The sequence below is a fragment of the Anarhichas minor genome, unplaced genomic scaffold (assembly GCF_050575085.1).
Source record: "Anarhichas minor isolate MPS153535 unplaced genomic scaffold, ASM5057508v1 ptg000129l, whole genome shotgun sequence".
Lineage (NCBI taxonomy): Eukaryota > Metazoa > Chordata > Actinopteri > Perciformes > Anarhichadidae > Anarhichas > Anarhichas minor.
The window spans coordinates 181,974-203,700 of NW_027466575.1; the positions used below are offsets into that span (position 1 = coordinate 181,974).

The 21,727-nt window shown below is 43.7% G+C and overlaps 2 protein-coding genes and 1 long non-coding RNA gene across 3 annotated transcripts; all 3 read left to right on the plus strand.

Annotated features, from left to right (window-relative positions):
• Positions 1–1,994: 1,994 nt before the first annotated feature.
• On the plus strand, positions 1,995–3,454 carry LOC142941117 (uncharacterized). The gene is made up of 2 exons (XM_076083407.1): positions 1,995–2,179; positions 2,316–3,454. The coding sequence occupies exons 1-2, from the start codon at positions 2,176–2,178 to the stop codon at positions 3,098–3,100; spliced, it is 789 nt and encodes a 262-aa protein (XP_075939522.1). The 5' UTR covers positions 1,995–2,175; the 3' UTR covers positions 3,101–3,454.
• Positions 3,455–3,880: 426 nt separating this feature from the next.
• Positions 3,881–5,031, plus strand: LOC142941126 (histone H2A-like). Its single transcript, XM_076083421.1, has one exon. It carries the CDS (start codon positions 3,898–3,900, stop codon positions 4,279–4,281), a length of 384 nt encoding a protein of 127 aa, XP_075939536.1. The 5' UTR covers positions 3,881–3,897; the 3' UTR covers positions 4,282–5,031.
• An 8,420-nt stretch (positions 5,032–13,451) lies between these two features.
• Positions 13,452–15,384, plus strand: LOC142941124 (uncharacterized). Its single transcript, XR_012951106.1, has 3 exons — positions 13,452–13,618; positions 14,496–14,576; positions 15,122–15,384. It is a non-coding gene; the product is annotated as an uncharacterized LOC142941124 (long non-coding RNA).
• The last annotated feature ends 6,343 nt before the right edge of the window (positions 15,385–21,727 follow it).

Here is a 21,727-nt window from a genome sequence, read left to right on the forward strand (position 1 = left end):
AGATTTAGAGGTGCTAACTCTCATCCCCGCCGCTTCACACTCGGCTGCAAACCGCCCCAGTGAATGCTGGAGGTCATGATCCGAGGAGGCCAACAGGACCACATCATCTGCAAACAGCAGAGAGGCGATCCCGAGACCCCCGAACCTGACGTTCTCCACCCCCCGGCTGCGCCTAGATATCCTGTCCATGAAAGTCACGAACAGGACCGGAGACAAAGGGCAGCCCTGGCGGAGGCCAACACCCACCGGGAACGTGTCTGACTTATTGCCGAGAATGCAGACACAGCTCCTACTGCAGTCGTATAATTTAATAATTGTTCTTAAATACACTACATGTATTATAATTTATCTAAATATTTTCCCCATTATCTTATGTTCTCATTGCACAGCTACTGTCTTCCTCAGTTGCTCTGCTTCCAGTGCAGCTTGTTTTAAGTAGAGCTTTTATCCAATCAGATCTCACCTCTGTGTCTCTAGGTAAGAACAGAGGCCTGCAGACTCACAAGTGAATCCATGTGCAGTTTAAGTGAATGGGGACGATGTTGTTGATTGTCATAGTGTTCAACCAATCAGATCTTTAGTTTGACATGTTGGGCGTATTCTTTGACGTGTCAGAGCTGCTAGCTGGCCTACAACTACGTGATTGGTCAGTGGGCTAGCCTGACATGTTGGGCGGTGACAATCCCAATATCTGCTGCCTCTGTGGAGCGGACATTTTCAGCCTCAAACGCATTAAAACGTGTTCAAGAAATACAACTGGGCAGGCTCGACTGTCTTCACTGGCGTCCATGAATGGAGAAGGACTTCTTACTGGAACTAAAACACACGGATGTACTGAACAACCGTGAGATTAAACTCTTTATTAACAAAGAAAGGAGGAACAGCAGCTAAATAGTGAACAGCAGCTCTGGTAAGTTAAATGCGTTTGTTTTTACATCTGCAGTAGCTTTAAGATGCTTGTTTATATATTATTATTTGTACAACTTGTTTTTATGAAGATGGATTGTTTGGTTTTATATGTGATAGGAACCATTGTTACGTCCAATGTTGCTCTGGGGACACATTTAGCCGGTGCCAGTGTTGCCAACTTGGCGACTTTCTCGCTAGATCTGGCAACTTTCCAAACCCTCATGAAGACTTTTTTTGTCAAAAGCTACTAGTGACAAATCTAGAGACGTGTTCTGGTGTTGGAGACTTTTCTGACGTTTTCTGTACGTTCTGCGGTGAACGAGCAGCGGGTGCTGCCGTGAGCTCCTCCGCCGCCCCGAAGCACACACAGGCCAGCAGTCCCAGCTGCAGTCAGAGCAGAGAGGAGACGCACTCTATCTACAGGTGTTGGCTTCATTTTGACATGAAACTAATAATAACTGTAGCTGTGTTTCAGCTGCAGGACAGCAGTGAAGGCCCAGGTATAGAATGCATGGCCCACCACTGAGTTACAGTGAAAGTACTACTACCACACTGTGAAAATACTGTGTTACAATAAAAGTACTACTACCACATAATACTGTAACACAGTATTTCATAATGATAATAATATAGTGCAGTAGTACAGTACTGTGGAAAGTACAATATTTACTGCAGAGATGTAGTGGAGAAGTAAAAAAGTGGCATGAACAGAAAACACTCAAGTACAAGTACCTCAAATTTGTACTCAAGTACAGTACTTTAGTAAATGTACTCAGTAACTTTCCATCACTGTGGATTGGTCACGTCAGCCAATCACAGCGGACGTAGAGAGGAAGTTCATCACATGATGTCATCGTGACATCATCCTTTTCTTCTCTCAGCTCTGTAGTTAGAATATAATTTATATATTAAATACACTTAAATTACCAAAAGTAAAAGTACTCACTGTACAGAATGGCCCACTTCATAATCTGGATTATTATATTGTTGTGTTCTGATTATTGGTGCATTAATGTGTTTGTCTCTTTAACGGTGCAGCAGCTGAGGGTGGGACTCATTTTATCGTCTGAAAGAGAAACCAGATCTGGGGTACTTCTCGGCCATTAAACAAGTGACGTACTCTTATTTGTTTGTATGATGATATTTGGAGGACAATGTTCACTGTGTGTTGTTTTTGTTTGTACACAGAATCTACAACCTCCATCTTTGATCTGATCCTGAGAACAAGATGATGCGTAACATGCTGTATGACGTGGATAGAGCGATATGGGTAATGTTTTTTAGCGAGGAGCGTATGAGGAGGATAGAGGAGGAAGAACTGGAGTGTTTCAGGAAGAAACTCACCAGGGATCCAGATCTGACCGTCAACAAGAGCATTGTGATGTTCACCAGCCTTTCTGCTTCAGATGGTCTGAAACGACACTACGAGACGAGGAAGATGGAGGCGGGCGACTGTGCTGTGGACTGGATCAAGAGTCTGGCGGGCAAGCTGGCCGGCTTAACATCAGTTCCCGCTCTGGCCGGACTCGGAGCGCTGGCCGTCGCCGTCTTCATCGACATCGTTTCCTTCAGTCCTCCCGAGGAGAGCACGAAGGCCGCTCTGCGAAGCGTGTTCGCCGATGAGAAGGCCTCGGAGGTCTGGGATCAGATCGACGAGTGCCTGAAGAGATACGTGATGCACCTTCACGACAACGACGAGCTGACGAGCGACATCCGGCGGATCGAGTGCCTGCTGAGCGTCGCCCTCACCAAGCTGAAGAACTCCATGGTGAGGGACAGGCACATGTCGTCCTCGGCTCTGAAGGCCTGGGTGAACGGAGCGGCCTTCCACGTCCAGATGCTGATTCACCTGGTGAGACTCGGAGGGATTCGAACCTGCGACCCCGTAGAGAAACTCCTCTCGATCTACCAGAGCGACCTGGAGACGCTGTTCACGAAGCACAAAGAGCTGATCCAGGCAAAGTGCTGGATCAAATTAATAACCTTCTTACTTGTACCGGTTAGATTTCTGGTAACAGAAGATTCAAAGTGGTACAAGATCGGTCTCTCTGTCCCCAACGAGAAATATCACGAGGTTTATTATGATCAAAGGTACGGCAGACAGAAGGTTGAGATCCAGCAGTACTTCAGGGACGTCAGTCAGAACCTGCAGAAGCTGGTTGATCAAAGAGGCTCCTTTAACGTCCAATGAGAGAGAGGCTGACGGATCTGAAGACCAGAAGAACGTGACCGTTAACACACTGCAGCATCTCATTCCTACGTGACATCAACGTGTCTACTACTACTACTCTGAAGAAATACTCAGTTATAGTAAAATAATGAAGTGTCTTTTGTAATGGTAATGTATTTTACGTAGTATATATTCTACTCAGTATATCGTATTCATGCATAAGTAATTTTGCTCTGAACTCTGTTGAACTTCACTGTGTCTCTGTTGTGCAGGAGAAGAATTCACCCTTGCTTTTGCACAAAGATAACTAACTGTGTTGTATGAGAATGTTCCAGCACCAAGGCCGTCATTAAAATATGGCAGCTTGTATTTCAATTCACAGTTGTATTTATTTACAGCTTAATCTGTCACATTTTATTTTGAAATGTGTGTTTACATCATTGTGTCTAACCCTTGTTCACGTGTTTCTGAGAGACGTAGTTTAGTTCCCTTGTAAACAAACAAACAATAAAATAAACAAAAGTAATTTACAGAATAACAAAGGGATTTAAAAATAACTATGATTGGCAAAATAAATATATTAAATAACTTCCGGTTTAATCTGTCACGTTTTATTTTGAAACCCCGGTGTTGCTGCTGAATGTTTCAAAAGGAAAGCGCTCAGCGGGAAACCGCTGTGGCAGAGCTCTCTTCTGATTGGGCGATCACAGACACGCTCACTCTGACCAATCAGAGAGCAGCTTGGTTCGTATATAGTGGCGGGTTTGGCTCTCGCTGAGTTATTCTTTGATTTAACCTCAACAATCGAACATAGAAAGATGTCTGGACGCGGAAAAGGAGGCGGTAAAGTCAGAGCGAAGGCGAAGAGCAGGTCCTCCCGGGCCGGGCTTCAGTTCCCCGTCGGCCGTGTCCACAGACACTTGAGGAAGGGCAACTACGCCCACCGTGTCGGTGCCGGGGCACCGGTGTACCTGGCGGCGGTGCTGGAGTATCTGACCGCTGAGATCCTGGAGCTGGCTGGGAACGCTGCCCGCGACAACAAGAAAACCAGGATCATCCCCCGTCACCTGCAGCTGGCCGTCCGGAACGACGAGGAGCTCAACAAGCTGCTGGGCGGAGTGACCATCGCTCAGGGCGGCGTGCTGCCCAACATCCAGGCGGTGCTGCTGCCCAAGAAGACCGAGAAGGCCGCCAAGAAGTAGACACCCGGGACCGGCTGACTAACAACAACACAAAGGCTCTTTTAAGAGCCACTCACTTACAACTAAAGAGAAAAATTCTTTAATGCTGAATAATGATTTATTAACCAACTCAATGACTTTACATGATGTGACGCAATTTAAAACTTGTATGAAGGTAATTTAATATCTGACATTTATACATATATATAAAGAAATATCTAGATGGCTCATTTCTATGATTACAGTTGTAATATAATGTATAAGAGGTGCTAGGAATAAAAGACTTAAGTTTTGAAAAAAGAAGCGGGAAGAAGCTGCTGCGTTGTGGCCTCGCCCACTGGAGTTGTCGCCTTCAGTTCTCTACTACGTCCTCAGACGAGCTTTAAATACAGTCGCTTGTTCGTCTATAACGATCCATCATCAGCTGACCAACAATGAGCGGAAGGTTTTCTGTTTCACATGAAAACGTTTGAACGATAACCCGTCGCCATAGACCTCCTCTCCACTATGAACCACCTGGAGCGTTCGTGGTGTTCAGTCAAGTGTTTATCGACAACAAAAAATGAAGTATTTATTGGACGGACTTTGACATTCTGTGTCTTTCTCTCCTCTTTCTCTCTCTCTCACACTCTCTCTCTCACACTCTTTCTCTCTTTCACTCACTCTTTCTCTCTCTCTCCTCTTTCACTCTCTCTCAAATTCAAAATTTGCTTTATTGGCATGAAAGTTTAAAAACAGTATTATCAAAGCATCAACAAATTAAACATACAATAACATCAACACACAACAATATCAATATAACAATAATATTAATGCAACATCTCATAAAGTGGTGTGAGACAGAGCCCCCATTGCTCCCACGTTACCTGTAGACCACCGCAGCTCTCTGACACCGAAGCAAAGGGAGGAGCGAAGTGAGAGAGAGAGATCCATGGATAGATAGATCTCTCTCTCTCTCCGTCTCTCTCCCAATTCAACCCAAACTCAGATCTGCTCCGTTGGCATGAACGCCCAGAGACGGCATCGCCAAAGCGTCACCTGCTGTCCCTCAGGTTGTGGCATGTTAGTACATACTGGGCAGCAGGTCTGCCCTCTCTCCTTCTCCTAGGAGGACTTTTCATTTTGAGATATCGCTCGATTTTTTTTAAATCTGAAACCACAGAGTCAAATTTGTTTAGGTAGATGTTCCTAATTTTATGGAATGTTTTGCATTTTAGGAGGAAGTGCATCTCCGTCTCAACCTCACCGGTCCCACAGTGACCACATGTTCTGTTCTCTCATGGTTGCCATGACTTTTTGTGTCGTCCTGTTTCAATCTCCAGTTTGTGGTCACTGAGCCTCTCTCTCTCTTTCTCTCTGTGTCTCTCTCTCTCTGTACTTGGTGAGGTTCTGTCTCTGCTTTATATCTCTGACTGTAGAGACATATTCTGCCTAGTCATCAGATACCATTCCAGTCTGCTTTGGCCCCCAGTTTCCTCTCTCCAGTGCTCCAGATAGGCTTCTTTACATCTCGCCATGATGTGTTTTACTCTGGTTGGTGTTTGGAGAGCAGTGTTGTTGAGAGACTGGTCCCCGTGTGTCTGAGAGGAGGCAGCTAGTCTCAGCACCAGCTGACATAGGGGACTCTTCTCTGGGCTCAGGTCTTGGGTTCGGAGGGCTTTGGAGTGGAGGGTGTCTGGGGGGCTGGATCTAAGGTGATTGAAGAATGTGAGTGCTCTCTCTCACTCATTCTCTCTCTCTCTCACTCATTCTCTCTCTCTCTCACTCATTCTCTCTCCTCTCTCTCACTCATTCTCTCTTCTCTCTCTCTCACTCATTCTCTCTCTCTCTCACTCATTCTCTCTCCTCTCTCTCTCACTCATTCTCTCTTCTCTCTCTCTCACTCATTCTCTCTCTCTCTCACTCATTCTCTCTCCTCTCTCTCTCACTCATTCTCTCTCTCTCACTCATTCTCTCTCCTCTCTCTCTCACTCATTCTCTCTTCTCTCTCTCTCACTCATTCTCTCTCTCTCTCACTCATTCTCTCTCCTCTCTCTCTCACTCATTCTCTCTCCTCTCACTCATTCTCTCTCCTCTCGCTCTCTCTCTCCTCTCCTCTCTCTCTCACTCATTCTCTCTCTCTCTCACTCATTCTCTCTCCTCTCTCTCTCACTCATTCTCTCTTCTCTCTCTCTCACTCATTCTCTCTCTCTCTCACTCATTCTCTCTCCTCTCTCTCTCACTCATTCTCTCTCCTCTCACTCATTCTCTCTCCTCTCCTCTCTCTCTCACTCATTCTCTCTCCTCTCTCTCTCACTCATTCTCTCTTCTCTCTCTCTCACTCATTCTCTCTCTCTCTCACTCATTCTCTCTCCTCTCTCTCACTCATTCTCTCTCCTCTCTCTCTCTCTCACTCATTCTCTCTCCTCTCTCTCTCTCACTCATTCTCTCTTCTCTCTCTCTCACTCATTCTCTCTCTCTCTCACTCATTCTCTCTCCTCTCTCTCACTCATTCTCTCTTCTCTCTCTCTCACTCATTCTCTCTCTCTCTCACTCATTCTCTCTTCTCTCTCTCTCACTCATTCTCTCTCCTCTCTCTCACTCATTCTCTCCTCTCTCTCTCTCACTCATTCTCTCTCCTCTCTCTCTCTCACTCATTCTCTCTCTTCTCTCTCTCTCTCTCCTCTCCTCTCTCTCTCACTCATTCTCTCTCTCTCCTCTCTCTCTCTCTCACTCATTCTCTCTCCTCTCTCTCTCTCTCTCACTCATTCTCTCTCCTCTCTCTCTCTCTCACTCATTCTCTCTCCTCTCTCTCTCACTCATTCTCTCTTCTCTCTCTCTCACTCATTCTCTCTCTCTCTCACTCATTCTCTCTCCTCTCTCTCTCACTCATTCTCTCTTCTCTCTCTCTCACTCATTCTCTCTCTCTCTCACTCATTCTCTCTCCTCTCTCTCTCACTCATTCTCTCTCTCTCTCACTCATTCTCTCTCCTCTCTCTCTCACTCATTCTCTCTTCTCTCTCTCTCACTCATTCTCTCTCCTCTCTCTCACTCATTCTCTCTCCTCTCTCTCTCTCTCACTCATTCTCTCTCCTCTCTCTCTCTCTCTCACTCATTCTCTCTCCTCTCTCTCTCTCTCTCACTCATTCTCTCTTCTCTCTCTCTCACTCATTCTCTCTCTCTCTCACTCATTCTCTCTCCTCTCTCTCTCACTCATTCTCTCTCCTCTCTCTCACTCATTCTCTCTTCTCTCTCTCTCACTCATTCTCTCTCTCTCTCACTCATTCTCTCTCCTCTCTCTCACTCATTCTCTCTTCTCTCTCTCTCACTCATTCTCTCTCCTCTCTCTCTCTCTCATTCTCTCTCTCTCTCACTCATTCTCTCTCCTCTCTCTCTCACTCATTCTCTCTCTCTCTCACTCATTCTCTCTCTCACTCATTCTCTATTCTCTCTCTCTCACTCATTCTCTCTCTCTCTCACTCATTCTCTATTCTCTCTCTCTCACTCATTCTCTCTCTCTCTCACTCATTCTCTCTTCTCTCTCTCTCATTCTCTCTCTCTCTCTCATTCTCTCTCCTCTCTCACTCATTCTCTCTCTCTCACTCATTCTCTCTCTCTCACTCATTCTCTCTTCTCTCTCTCTCACTCATTCTCTCTCCTCTCTCTCACTCTCACTCATTCTCTCTCCTCTCTCTCTCTCTCACTCATTCTCTCTCCTCTCTCTCTCTCTCACTCATGCTCTCTCCTCTCTCTCTCTCTCACTCATTCTCTCTCTCTCTCACTCATTCTCTCTTCTCTCTCTCTCACTCATTCTCTCTCTCTCTCTCTCATTCTCTCTCCTCTCTCTCACTCATTCTCTCTCTCTCACTCATTCTCTCTCCTCTCTCTCTCACTCATTCTCTATTCTCTCTCTCTCACTCATTCTCTCTCTCTCTCACTCATTCTCTATTCTCTCTCTCTCACTCATTCTCTCTCTCGCTCACTCATTCTCTCTTCTCTCTCTCTCACTCATTCTCTCTCTCTCTCTCTCATTCTCTCTCCTCTCTCTCACTCATTCTCTCTCTCTCACTCATTCTCTCTTCTCTCTCTCTCACTCATTCTCTCTCCTCTCTCTCTCACTCATTCTCTCTTCTCTCTCTCTCACTCATTCTCTCTCCTCTCTCTCTCTCTCACTCATGCTCTCTCCTCTCTCTCTCTCTCACTCATTCTCTCTCTCTCTCACTCATTCTCTCCTCTCTCTCTCTCACTCATTCTCTCTCCTCTCTCTCTCTCACTCATTCTCTCTCTTCTCTCTCTCTCTCTCCTCTCCTCTCTCTCTCACTCATTCTCTCTCTCTCCTCTCCTCTCTCTCTCTCTCACTCATTCTCTCTCCTCTCTCTCTCTCTCTCACTCATTCTCTCTCCTCTCTCTCTCTCTCTCACTCATTCTCTCTCCTCTCTCTCTCTCTCACTCATTCTCTCTCCTCTCTCACTCATTCTCTCTCCTCTCTCTCTCACTCATTCTCTCTTCTCTCTCTCTCACTCATTCTCTCTCTCTCTCACTCATTCTCTCTCTCTCTCACTCATTCTCTCTCCTCTCTCTCTCTCTCTCACTCATTCTCTCTTCTCTCTCTCTCACTCATTCTCTCTCTCTCTCACTCATTCTCTCTCCTCTCTCTCTCACTCATTCTCTCTCCTCTCTCTCACTCATTCTCTCTTCTCTCTCTCTCACTCATTCTCTCTCCTCTCTCTCTCACTCATTCTCTCTCCTCTCTCTCACTCATTCTCTCTTCTCTCTCTCTCACTCATTCTCTATTCTCTCTCTCTCACTCATTCTCTCTCTCTCTCACTCATTCTCTATTCTCTCTCTCTCACTCATTCTCTCTCCTCTCTCTCACTCATTCTCTCTCCTCTCTCTCTCACTCATTCTCTCTCCTCTCTCTCACTCATTCTCTCTTCTCTCTCTCTCACTCATTCTCTCTTCTCTCTCTCTCACTCATTCTCTCTCTCTCTCACTCATTCTCTCTCTCTCTCACTCATTCTCTATTCTCTCTCTCTCACTCATTCTCTCTCTCTCTCACTCATTCTCTCTTCTCTCTCTCTCACTCATTCTCTCTCTCTCTCTCTCATTCTCTCTCCTCTCTCTCACTCATTCTCTCTCTCTCTCACTCATTCTCTCTTCTCTCTCTCTCACTCATTCTCTCTCTCTCTCTCTCATTCTCTCTCCTCTCTCTCACTCATTCTCTCTCTCTCACTCATTCTCTCTTCTCTCTCTCTCACTCATTCTCTCTCCTCTCTCTCACTCTCACTCATTCTCTCTCCTCTCTCTCTCTCTCACTCATTCTCTCTCCTCTCTCTCTCTCTCACTCATGCTCTCTCCTCTCTCTCTCTCTCACTCATTCTCTCTCTCTCTCACTCATTCTCTCTCCTCTCTCTCTCTCTCACTCATTCTCTCTCCTCTCTCTCTCTCTCACTCATTCTCTCTCCTCTCTCTCTCTCTCACTCATTCTCTCTCCTCTCTCTCTCTCTCACTCATGCTCTCTCCTCTCTCTCTCTCTCACTCATTCTCTCTCCTCTCTCTCTCTCTCACTCATTCTCTCTCCTCTCTCTCTCTCTCACTCATTCTCTCTCCTCTCTCTCTCTCTCACTCATGCTCTCTCCTCTCTCTCTCTCTCACTCATTCTCTCTCCTCTCTCTCTCTCTCACTCATTCTCTCTCCTCTCTCTCTCTCTCACTCATTCTCTCTCCTCTCTCTCTCTCTCACTCATTCTCTCTCCTCTCTCTCTCTCTCACTCATGCTCTCTCCTCTCTCTCTCTCTCACTCATTCTCTCTCCTCTCTCTCTCTCTCACTCATGCTCTCTCCTCTCTCTCTCTCTCACTCATGCTCTCTCCTCTCTCTCTCTCTCACTCATTCTCTCTCCTCTCTCTCTCTCTCACTCATTCTCTCTCCTCTCTCTCTCTCTCACTCATTCTCTCTCCTCTCTCTCTCTCTCACTCATGCTCTCTCCTCTCTCTCTCTCTCACTCATTCTCTCTCCTCTCTCTCTCTCTCACTCATTCTCTCTCCTCTCTCTCTCTCTCACTCATGCTCTCTCCTCTCTCTCTCTCTCACTCATTCTCTCTCCTCTCTCTCTCTCTCACTCATTCTCTCTCCTCTCTCTCTCTCTCACTCATGCTCTCTCCTCTCTCTCTCTCTCACTCATTCTCTCTCCTCTCTCTCTCTCTCACTCATTCTCTCTCCTCTCTCTCTCTCTCACTCATTCTCTCTCCTCTCTCTCTCTCTCACTCATTCTCTCTCCTCTCTCTCTCTCTCACTCATTCTCTCTTCTCTCTCTCACTCATTCTCTCTCTCTCTCTCTCTCTCATTCTCTCTCCTCTCTCTCACTCATTCTCTCTCTCTCACTCATTCTCTCTCCTCTCTCTCTCACTCATTCTCTCTTCTCTCTCTCTCACTCATTCTCTCTCCTCTCTCTCTCTCTCACTCATTCTCTCTCCTCTCTCTCTCTCACTCATTCTCTCTCCTCTCTCTCTCACTCATTCTCTCTCCTCTCTCTCTCTCTCACTCATTCTCTCTCCTCTCTCTCTCTCTCACTCATTCTCTCTCCTCTCTCTCTCTCTCACTCATTCTCTCTCCTCTCTCTCTCTCTCACTCATTCTCTCTCCTCTCTCTCTCTCTCACTCATTCTCTCTCCTCTCTCTCTCTCTCACTCATGCTCTCTCCTCTCTCTCTCTCTCACTCATTCTCTCTCCTCTCTCTCTCTCTCACTCATTCTCTCTCCTCTCTCTCTCTCTCACTCATTCTCTCTCCTCTCTCTCTCTCTCACTCATTCTCTCTCCTCTCTCTCTCTCTCACTCATTCTCTCTCCTCTCTCTCTCTCTCACTCATTCTCTCTCCTCTCTCTCTCTCTCACTCATTCTCTCTCCTCTCTCTCTCATTCTCTCTCCTCTCTCTCTCTCTCACTCATTCTCTCTCCTCTCTCTCTCTCTCACTCATTCTCTCTCCTCTCTCTCTCTCTCACTCATGCTCTCTCCTCTCTCTCTCTCTCACTCATTCTCTCTCCTCTCTCTCTCTCTCACTCATTCTCTCTCCTCTCTCTCTCTCTCACTCATTCTCTCTCCTCTCTCTCTCTCTCACTCATTCTCTCTCCTCTCTCTCTCTCTCACTCATTCTCTCTCCTCTCTCTCTCTCTCACTCATTCTCTCTTCTCTCTCTCTCACTCATTCTCTCTCTCTCTCTCTCTCTCATTCTCTCTCCTCTCTCTCACTCATTCTCTCTCTCTCACTCATTCTCTCTCCTCTCTCTCTCACTCATTCTCTCTTCTCTCTCTCTCACTCATTCTCTCTCCTCTCTCTCTCTCTCACTCATTCTCTCTCCTCTCTCTCTCTCACTCATTCTCTCTCCTCTCTCTCTCACTCATTCTCTCTCCTCTCTCTCTCTCTCACTCATTCTCTCTCCTCTCTCTCTCTCTCACTCATTCTCTCTCCTCTCTCTCTCTCTCACTCATTCTCTCTCCTCTCTCTCTCTCTCACTCATTCTCTCTCCTCTCTCTCTCTCACTCATTCTCTCTCCTCTCTCTCTCTCTCACTCATTCTCTCTCCTCTCTCTCTCTCTCACTCATTCTCTCTCCTCTCTCTCTCTCTCACTCATGCTCTCTCCTCTCTCTCTCTCTCACTCATTCTCTCTCCTCTCTCTCTCTCTCACTCATTCTCTCTCCTCTCTCTCTCTCTCACTCATTCTCTCTCCTCTCTCTCTCTCTCACTCATTCTCTCTCCTCTCTCTCTCTCACTCATTCTCTCTCCTCTCTCTCTCTCTCACTCATTCTCTCTCCTCTCTCTCTCTCTCACTCATTCTCTCTCCTCTCTCTCTCTCTCACTCATGCTCTCTCCTCTCTCTCTCTCTCACTCATTCTCTCTCCTCTCTCTCTCTCTCACTCATTCTCTCTCCTCTCTCTCTCTCTCACTCATTCTCTCTCCTCTCTCTCTCTCTCACTCATTCTCTCTCCTCTCTCTCTCTCTCACTCATTCTCTCTCCTCTCTCTCTCTCTCACTCATTCTCTCTCCTCTCTCTCTCTCTCACTCATTCTCTCTCCTCTCTCTCTCTCTCACTCATTCTCTCTCCTCTCTCTCTCTCTCACTCATTCTCTCTACTACTACTATTACTACGACTACTGATACTACTACTTCTACTTCTAATTACTAATACTACAACTTCTACTACAAATATCACTACTGCTACAACTATTACTTATTCTAATGCTACTAATACTTCTACAAATATCACTACTGTTGACATTTTTTAAGCCACAGAAACCGTTCAAATATCAAAATGTTCAGCTCTTTCAGGAGAGGGGTGATATGAATTTTCATATTTGTAATCTTTAAATTCTTTACATTATTAAGCTTTTTGCAATTTTTGTTGAATGGGATCTCTATGGAGAAAATCTTCAAATCCTGTTAAACTTCTTCAACTTTCAAAGCCTTCTTCTTCTTCATACTTTCAGCTACAGACACCATAGTGAGACATTTCAGCTAGAAGGGTTTTCAGCAGTGCAGTTTAAATGCTTTCGGGCTTCATCATTCTTCAGACGGGTAGTCTCCCATTTCTGTACTTTCAGCAATGTTTTTGAGATTCATTTCAGCTTTCAGCATTCCAACGCATTTTCAGCAGGAAATGTATTTTCTAGTCTTTACTGTTTAAATGACTTGTTGCTCTTGTGTCCACTCTGCTGCTGTGATCCTGTGGACGTCCTCACTGCGGGACTAATAAAGGATTATCTTATCTTATTCAGAACCCTATATTATTGTCTGGTGATTATTGTTGCACATGAATCTTACAGACTTTATTTTAGTGACTCCTGGTGGTGTGGAGGCTTTGGATTCTTCCTCACAGGAGAGAAGGCCGCTGATTTACGCTCCACTGCCGTTTACAGTAGAGACGCTTCGATAATAAAATCTACCATAAACTGGTTTACAATCAAAAGTATTTAATCCTACTGAAGCTAATACAATTACAAAGTATTAGCTTCAAATTCTCGTTTTTCGTTTCAAACCAAGAACGGGAAAACCAAAGTCAAATAACGAGCCGTATTTCGTTTTTGCAAATTCCTTTTTTGTTTTTTCCTTTAAAACGAGACGCAGAGCACAACAGGTAACCCGGAAAGAAGAATATTTCAAAATAAAAGTGAAGACGATATAATGACCTTAAGCAAGAAATTAATACATTAATGAATTAATTAATCTGGGCCGATGGGAGTGCGTTAGCATCAGTAGTTGACTACATGCTGTTTAATATTCATTTATCTATGTACACAGCAATAATTAAGTTTTCGATTAATCGGTGCATTGATGTTTGATGCAATACAGTTCGTGCACTGCTGTCTGTCCACAGGTCTCAGTTTTCGGTAAGTAAGCAATTTATAACCATATGTGTGTTGTATTTGTTCTAAAACAGAGTTTTCTTTACACTTTAAAACAGTGTTTGATAGAAAAAATCATTTAGCTGACTATCAATTGTGTGTTTGCTACTTTATCTAACGTCACAACAGCTAACGTTAGCTTAGTTGTGTAGTAACATAATGTGAAGGTGACATGTATGTTAACATTAAGCTAACATGATATTGCTCTCAAGTGTAATGCTAGGTGAATTCAATTTGAGTAGCTTTTAGACTGTGTTAGTAGCGTGTGGACTTCACAAACATGCAAATGTTAATGGACTATTTAATGAGTTGTAGACTGGCCATGCTGAATGCCAACTGTATATTCCTGACTGGTTGCAAGTGTGCTTTCAAATATTTTCAGTGTGGTAGAATTAGACAAAGCTAACTGAAGTCACGTTAGTAAATGGTGTTGAAGATGCACTTAATAAACAGCAAGGGGTTAATGTTACCGTCCCTCATAATGTAAACTGAACGGTGTGACACCGGAACGTTAACGTTGTATTTCAGCAGCAAGCTGCCGTTCAGTCAACACAATGACGCTGAGTCATTACAGAGCAACAGCAGAAGCTCACTTTGTGTAAGTCTAGTCTGAGTTCACCAGAAGCAGGCTTCAGTAAAGTGAAAGTAATCACCAGGTTGTGCTTTATGAGAATAACTATAAGTAAAGGTAGTAGGGTCATGTAAGCAGAACTAAGATAATTCATTATTCCATTAAGAGAATGTATAATGAAGTCAGTGTATTTTTTAAGGTCACCATAGGTCCTATATATATATTCTAAACATTTTTTGTAATTATTGATGTTTTGAGGGATATTTCAACAAGTGTAATCCTTTCATACAGGCGACAAGTGCTTTCAAGGGCGGCCATCCTCTCGGCATCCAACTTGAGGAAGATGATGGACATCTCATTCTGAAGTATATGGTAAGTCAATGTAACCAGCCACATGTACTGTTTTGTATTACAGAAAATGTTTTAAGATCCTAATATCACTAATAGTTATAACAAGTCATTGCGACAGCACAAAGAACTCAGTTCACACCTGTTGAATAGGTATAGAACATGTCTGTGATTTTGAGAAAGGAAAACAATGCTGAACTTTTTTGCTTTAACTTGTCATTGTGAAGTAAATGTTGATTGCTCAGTGTAAGGGCTATAGAAAAATGACACCACGTTCCTTTTGTCTTCCCCAGCATCGTCTGCTGTTCAAGTTCAAATGTGTCAGAAATAAAGTGATGGGATTTACTAGGTTACATGTGTCACACATCAGTCATGTGAATTAGTAGAGAGTGGGAACCTCTACACCACTGGTGGTACCGCTCCATAGAGGGATGTACAGACTACTAGCAGTGTTTTAAATAATGAAGCGCATTGTATTCATATGTGAATAAGGTCTATTAATTCCTAATAGGTAGGGAGAGATCTTCCAACTGTATATTAATGTGTTCCATTGATTCTCTCATATACAGCACGCCTTGGCTGGCAGCACAGTGACGGTTTCAAAGAGGGCCTTCCTGCGGCTTAATCGATCATGACCCTTTTTTGCCAGGAGCTGGCTGCTCTGGTGTTCACAAAGGAGGTCCTTGTACTGTCCACCCTGACTGGGAAAGTGGGACCTCCTAAAAGACAACTGGACGTTGCCAAAGTGCAGGCCATAACAGGTAGGTAATTGTCTTGAGTCGTATGTAGACAATTTAAAGCTTCTGTGATTTATAAAGCAGCAGGATCACATGTTCAACACACCACCCGTGATGAAATATGTTTGACCTGCACTGGTAGGAATATTGGCATATCATATTGATATAGTTCCTCAATATTAATCCTGATTTTCTGTTCAAAAAATAATATTGGTTCAACAGGATTTCCTGTGTGGTCAAAATAGAAGAAACTGTTGTATGAATATGCTGTATGACATCATTTCTCGTCTCTTAACAGATGCTGTTATTCAAGAGTTTCCGCAGACGAGTGCCTCGGACGTGCGAGCGGTCATCAGACGGAAGTGTAACAACGAGCAGTTCAACCAAAAGAAAGGAACATAATGTGGAGCATGTTTGTGTTTCTATTTAGTGAGCGAGAGTCTGCAGCGGTGCAATTTGTTTTGATGGTTCAGTGTTCTGTGTTGTTTTAATTTGAAACATGGTCATTCTGTTTTGTTTAGTAATACATGTACCATATCAACTTAAATCAGAATTTTTTTGCTCTCTGTTAAGTATAGTTTTGTTATATTTCTCGAAAATGCACTATATTACATTTATTTGAAAGTGTGTTTAAAGATTTAATTTGCAAATTGTTAGACGTACAATGTTAGTATATTTTATATATTTGCAAATAGTACAATTATTGGCAATGTATTTGCAATGTACTATTATATATATATATATATATATATAATATATTAAGAATATATTTGAAATTCAATAAATGTTTTTGAACTTTTTATTATTGTTGAATCTTATTGTTCAAAACAAGATCAATTACACCAGATATTGTTAATATTTGTGGTTACACTTATCACAATGTGTTTTCTGTGCATGCATTACACTAGCAAACTTAGTTTTTCCTTTACTACTTTATTGACTTGAAAGCGAAATAAGTACCACATAAAATTCCAAACTTTTTATTTAAAGGAGACGCGTCATACTGCCTGTATAGAATCACAAGCACCTGCTACCTGGAAGGGGATCTGATCATTTAAACCACTATGAAGGCCAACACAGTGTACTCAGGCAAAATGTGACCTTTGACCTTCGTGATGATAGAGCAAATGAATCCAATTTACAACGAAAGAGGAAACTAATATTGTATCTCACTAGAAACATTCCTTTTTCCTACGAAATTACATTCCAATATCATTAAACTGCAATTTCAATTACATTTCGAGGGACATGTTTTTCTCTCATATCGCGGTCACGGTTTTCAACAGCCCTCCTCCCACAGCAGTCTTCTGCAGACCAGTGTTATTGAATGGGAATTTAATTTTACGAGACAGTGTCATGCTGGTGTGTCCAACATGCTAAAGAGCTGGTAGTCTGTTGCATTGGTTCCCAACTCAATTCATCCTGACGGTCTGCATCCGCCTACAGCTCCAGAGATCAATCTGAGGGGTCACGAGACCGGTAACATGGCAGCAAAGAAGAAAAGAGAACCAATTCATCTGGTTTTTGCTCTTGTCTTCTGAGATTAGGGAACACAAATGAAAACATTCTAGAGTCAAACTTTCTGTAACTCAATGGCATTAAAACTGAAGTCATTTTATTTGGACTACAGCATTTAACCCACATATGGGTCCAACCTGAAAGCTCTTCTTAACAAGAAGAAAGCAGCTTTCAGGTCTGGGGACAGGGACGAGCTCAGGAGAGTCCAGCGCGACCTGAAGATGAAGATCAGAGAGTGCAAGGACTCCTACAGGAGGAAGCTGGAGGCCAAACTCCAGCAGAACAACGTGAAGGAGGTGTGGACGGGGATGAAGCAGATTACCGGCTTCAAGGTTGGAGGCAGACAGCCAGGGGGCTCCCTGGAGAGGGCCAACGAGCTAAACTCTTTCTTCAATAGGTTTAGCTCAGAGCCCTCATCTATGTCCTCCACACACCACACCTCCCAAACACCACCACCTCCCCCTCTGTCCCCCCTGGTGAGCTGCATGGACTCAGAGCCCTCCACTTCAAAGGGCTCTGCCACCACCGACACTATGACCCCCCTCCCCCCCTCTCTGTGACGACTGGCCAGGTTAGGAGACAGCTGGAGAGACTCCACCAAGGCAAGGCTGCTGGACCTGATGGCATCAGCCCCAGGGTCCTGAAGACCTGCGCCAGCCAGCTGTCTGTTGTCCTGCAACACCTCTTCAACCTGAGCCTGAAGCAGGAGGAAGTCCTGGTGCTGTGGAAGACGTCGTGCCTGGTTCCTGTACCAAAGAAGATGAAACCATCTGGCCTCAATGACTACCGACCAGTTGCCCTCACATCTCATGTGATGAAGGTGCTGGAGAGGCTGGTCTTGGCCCACCTCCGACCGCAGGTGAAATCCTCACTGGACCCTCTGCAATTTGCATACCAGCCTCATGTGGGAGTGGACGACGCCATCATCTACCTGCTGCAACGAGCTCAGTCGCACCTGGATGGATCCGGTTGCTCTGTGAGAATCACTTTCTTTGATTTCTCCAGTGCATTCAACACCATCCAACCAGTGCTGCTGAGTGAGAAGCTGCGGGTGGTGGGGGTTAACGCGTCCACTGTCTCCTGGATCACTGACTACCTCACGGGCAGACCACAGTTTGTCCGACTGGGCCGTGTGCTGTCTGATGGGGTGGTCAGTGATACTGGAGCCTCACAGGGAACTGTTCTGTCTCCCTTCCTGCTCACCTTGTACACCACTGACTTCCAGTACAACTCTGTGTCATGCCATCTGCAGAAGTTCTCTGATGACTCTGCAGTGGTCGGGTGTATAAGGGACGGACGGGAGGAGGAGTACAGGGCAGTAGTGGAGGACTTTGTGGAGTGGGCCGGTAGAAATCACCTGCGTCTGAACGTGGCCAAGACCGGAGAGATGGTGGTCGACTTCAGGAGGAAGACGACGGCTCCACAACCGCTGAGAGTTCTGGGAGAGGATGTGGACATGGTGGAGGAGTACAAGTACCTGGGTGTCTCCATCGACAGCAGACTGAACTGGAAGACCAACATCAACGCTGTGTACAAGAAGGGGATGAGTCGACTCTATTTCTTGAGGAAACTTCCTCAATCCTTCAACGTGTGCCAGATGTTGGAGATGTTCTACCAGTCTGTTGTGGTCAGTGCACTGTACTTCTGTAGTCTGCTGGGGGAGCAGCATTGGAGCCGGAGACACCAACAGACTTAACAAACTAGTTAAGAAGGCCGGTTCCATCATTGGCTGCAAACAAGACTATCTGGAAGAGGTGGTGGAGAGGAGGACACTGAAGAAACTATTATCCATATTGGATAACCCGGACCACCCTCTCCACCACCTACTGCAGGGACAGAGGAGCACTTTCTCCAACAGACTGATCCAGCTCCGCTGTCACAAGGACAGATTCAGGAGAACATTCCTGCCCTCTGCTATAACACTTTACAATAGATCACCTATGGCCAGATCATCCTCCACATAACTACACACTGCTTCACTGTTGTTTGCTGGGGTTGATTTTTGCACTACTGTTATTCACCTAGTTAGTTCATTTAACACTATTCTATTTCATTGTATATACTGTCCATTTTTTAATACTTAATATTTTTGGTTACTCTGTTATTTGGTGTGTCTTGCTGCTATGTTGAGTTCTTAAATGACACAAATATAACATGTAAATACATGATGTATACAACTAATGCAAATTAACCATAAACATCAAATATCAGATGAAATAATCAGCATTAAATACATCTGTATCAATAACCTAAAGGCACAGGTAAATATGACTAAATCTATGGTTTAAATACACTTATACTGTCATCTACTGGTAAAAATGGTAAACACTTTGACTTTGCATCTACTTCACGTTCACTAAATCAACAGCACAATACGGTGGAAAAATAAATATCAGTGCTCTGTGAACACGAAAATGACTTTGATTAAATTATATCACGAACTGTATTGCATCAATGCACCGATTAATCGAAAACTTAATTATTGCTGTGTACATAGATAAATGAATATTAAACAGCATGTAGTCAACTACTGATGCTAACGCACTCCCATCGGCCCAGATTAATTAATTCATTAATGTATTAATTTCTTGCATAAGGTCATTATATCGCCTTCACTTTTATTTTGAAATATTCTTCTTTCCGGGTTACCTGTTGTGCTCTGCGTCTCGTTTTAAAGGAAAAAACAAAAAAGGGATTTGCAAAAACGAAATACGGTTCGTTATTTGACTTTGGTTTTTCCGTTCTTGGTTTGAAACGAAAAACGAGAATACCATGGTATTTCCGTATTTTGGTTTTTCCGAATTAACGGTAAAACAGATGACTAAAACGTACACGGACCACGTAGAAAGGGGCGTTGACAAAGAACTGTGTTCAAGTCGGACCGTTTTCAGCCGCCTGCTTCTTCTTCTTCTTTCTTTTGCTTTTTTTGGCGGTTGGCAAACAGCTTTCGGGTGCATTACCGCCTCCCACTGATCTGGAGTGGACTAAGGACTCTAATACGACAACCAAACGAAAATAAATACATACATATATACACACGTGTGTAAATAAATAAAGATATGTATATAAATAAATATAAATATACACATATAGAAAAAATAAATAATAATACATTTCTTTCTCAAATTCTATTCATTAGTGTTGTTGACTCTAAATATTCCAGAAAACGTTTCCAACATTTGTCACTAAAGCTTTTCTTTAGTACATTAATGATATTTTTCTCTCCAATCTCTCTTAGACCTTTTTTCAAAACTTCTCTCTCTGACTCGTACCTCTGACAGGACAATGAAACATGGTCCACGGTTTCTTCTTCTCCACAAAATGTACACTTTCCATTATTATGCTTTCTAATAACAGAGGGAACTGTTCAGACCAGTATGGCCATTCCTTAGTCTTGTCATAATCATGTCCTCTTTTCTAGTTCGTCCACTAGATCCTGCTCCCAACCAATGGTTTATTGTTAAACAGATATCTTCCTTTACTCCCTTTATTACATTCGTTCTGACATATCTTTTTGATTTGTCCCTTAATCACCACTTTAGCTTCTGACTTACTTATATTTACATTAACGTTATTTTTCCCACTCTTCAAAGCCCTTTTTGCTGCTTTATCCGCCTTCTCATTGCCATCGACTCCAACATGGACCCACACTAAATGAACCGCTATCCGCATTTGATGGATTCTTAAAAATGATTGTAGTATTTCAAACAGTAAATCCTCTCTGCTTCTGGAGTGGCAACATGTCAAACTCGTTAGCACTGCACATGAGTCTGATGCAATCACCTCTCTCTGGCCTGACCTCCTCTACCCACTGTAACGCAATAACTATGGCCATCATCTCACATGTAAACACAGATACATCATCACTGAGTCTCTTCCCACACTCATAATGGAATTCTGGGATTACTGCTGCTGCTGCTGTTCTACCAGTTTTAGGGTCTTTAGATCCATAAATCTGTATTTAATTGTGGTAACTGATGTATGACTTGAAGATCTTACAGTTTCCCCAACGTTCATCTCTCATCAGTTCAAGGAGGCCAAGATCTATTCCAGGCTGTGGCAGTAACCAAAGAGGAACAGCTGGACCACAGCTGGAGAATAATTCCTATAACCTAATTCACAGCCTTCTTCTGAACAACCCAACCAGAGCTCTTTGTTGGCCTGTTGTCATGTTCCCAGCATGGCTCAATTGCACTTATTGTTGGATGGTTGTTATGTCCTTAAACATGTAAACTGACCCAATATGTCATCATGATCTCTATTCTTCTCAACTCCAACGGCATTTCCCCCATTTCTACCTGCAATGCCGGCACAGATGTTGTTTTAAAGACCCCGCTACATATTCTTGACGCTTGTATTACATCCAGTTTTCCCAACAAGGTTTTAGACGCCGACCTATATTCCACACAGCCATAGTCTAGAACTGATCTTGGCTAAGTGGAGCGCAGGGCCGTCCTTCAATCTGAGGATCGGCAGTTCGATCCCCGGCTCCTCTAGGAGCATGTCGATGTGTCCTTGAGCAAGACACTTAACCCTAAAATTGCTGGTCTTTAAGTTTGGATGTCTTTTCATATATTTAACTATGTTAGTATTATAATTGAGGATATAAGATCGGGCATATTTTAGTTATTGGATGTCATATTTATTTAAACATTTATATAAATAAATATATGTGAAGATAGAGTCATTTCTAAATCATACAACTGTAAATTTAAGAAATTTAAAAACTGAACCAACTGTCCAAACATCACAGCTACATAAACAGGCTCCACACGGAGGAGAAGCAACGCTGCAAGTTTCCATCAGTGACAATTGTGCTTTTCTTTTAATACGTGTTGTGATGCTTCACAATCATTAATCGATGGACACATTCAGTGCTCTGACTGAGAACATGTTGACATCAAGTAGGATTTAGGCTTT

Excerpts from the sequence above, each read along its gene's own strand:
- LOC142941126 (XM_076083421.1), top strand. The coding sequence starts at position 3,898 with ATGTCTGGACGCGGAAAAGGAGGCGGTAAAGTCAGAGCGAAGGCGAAG.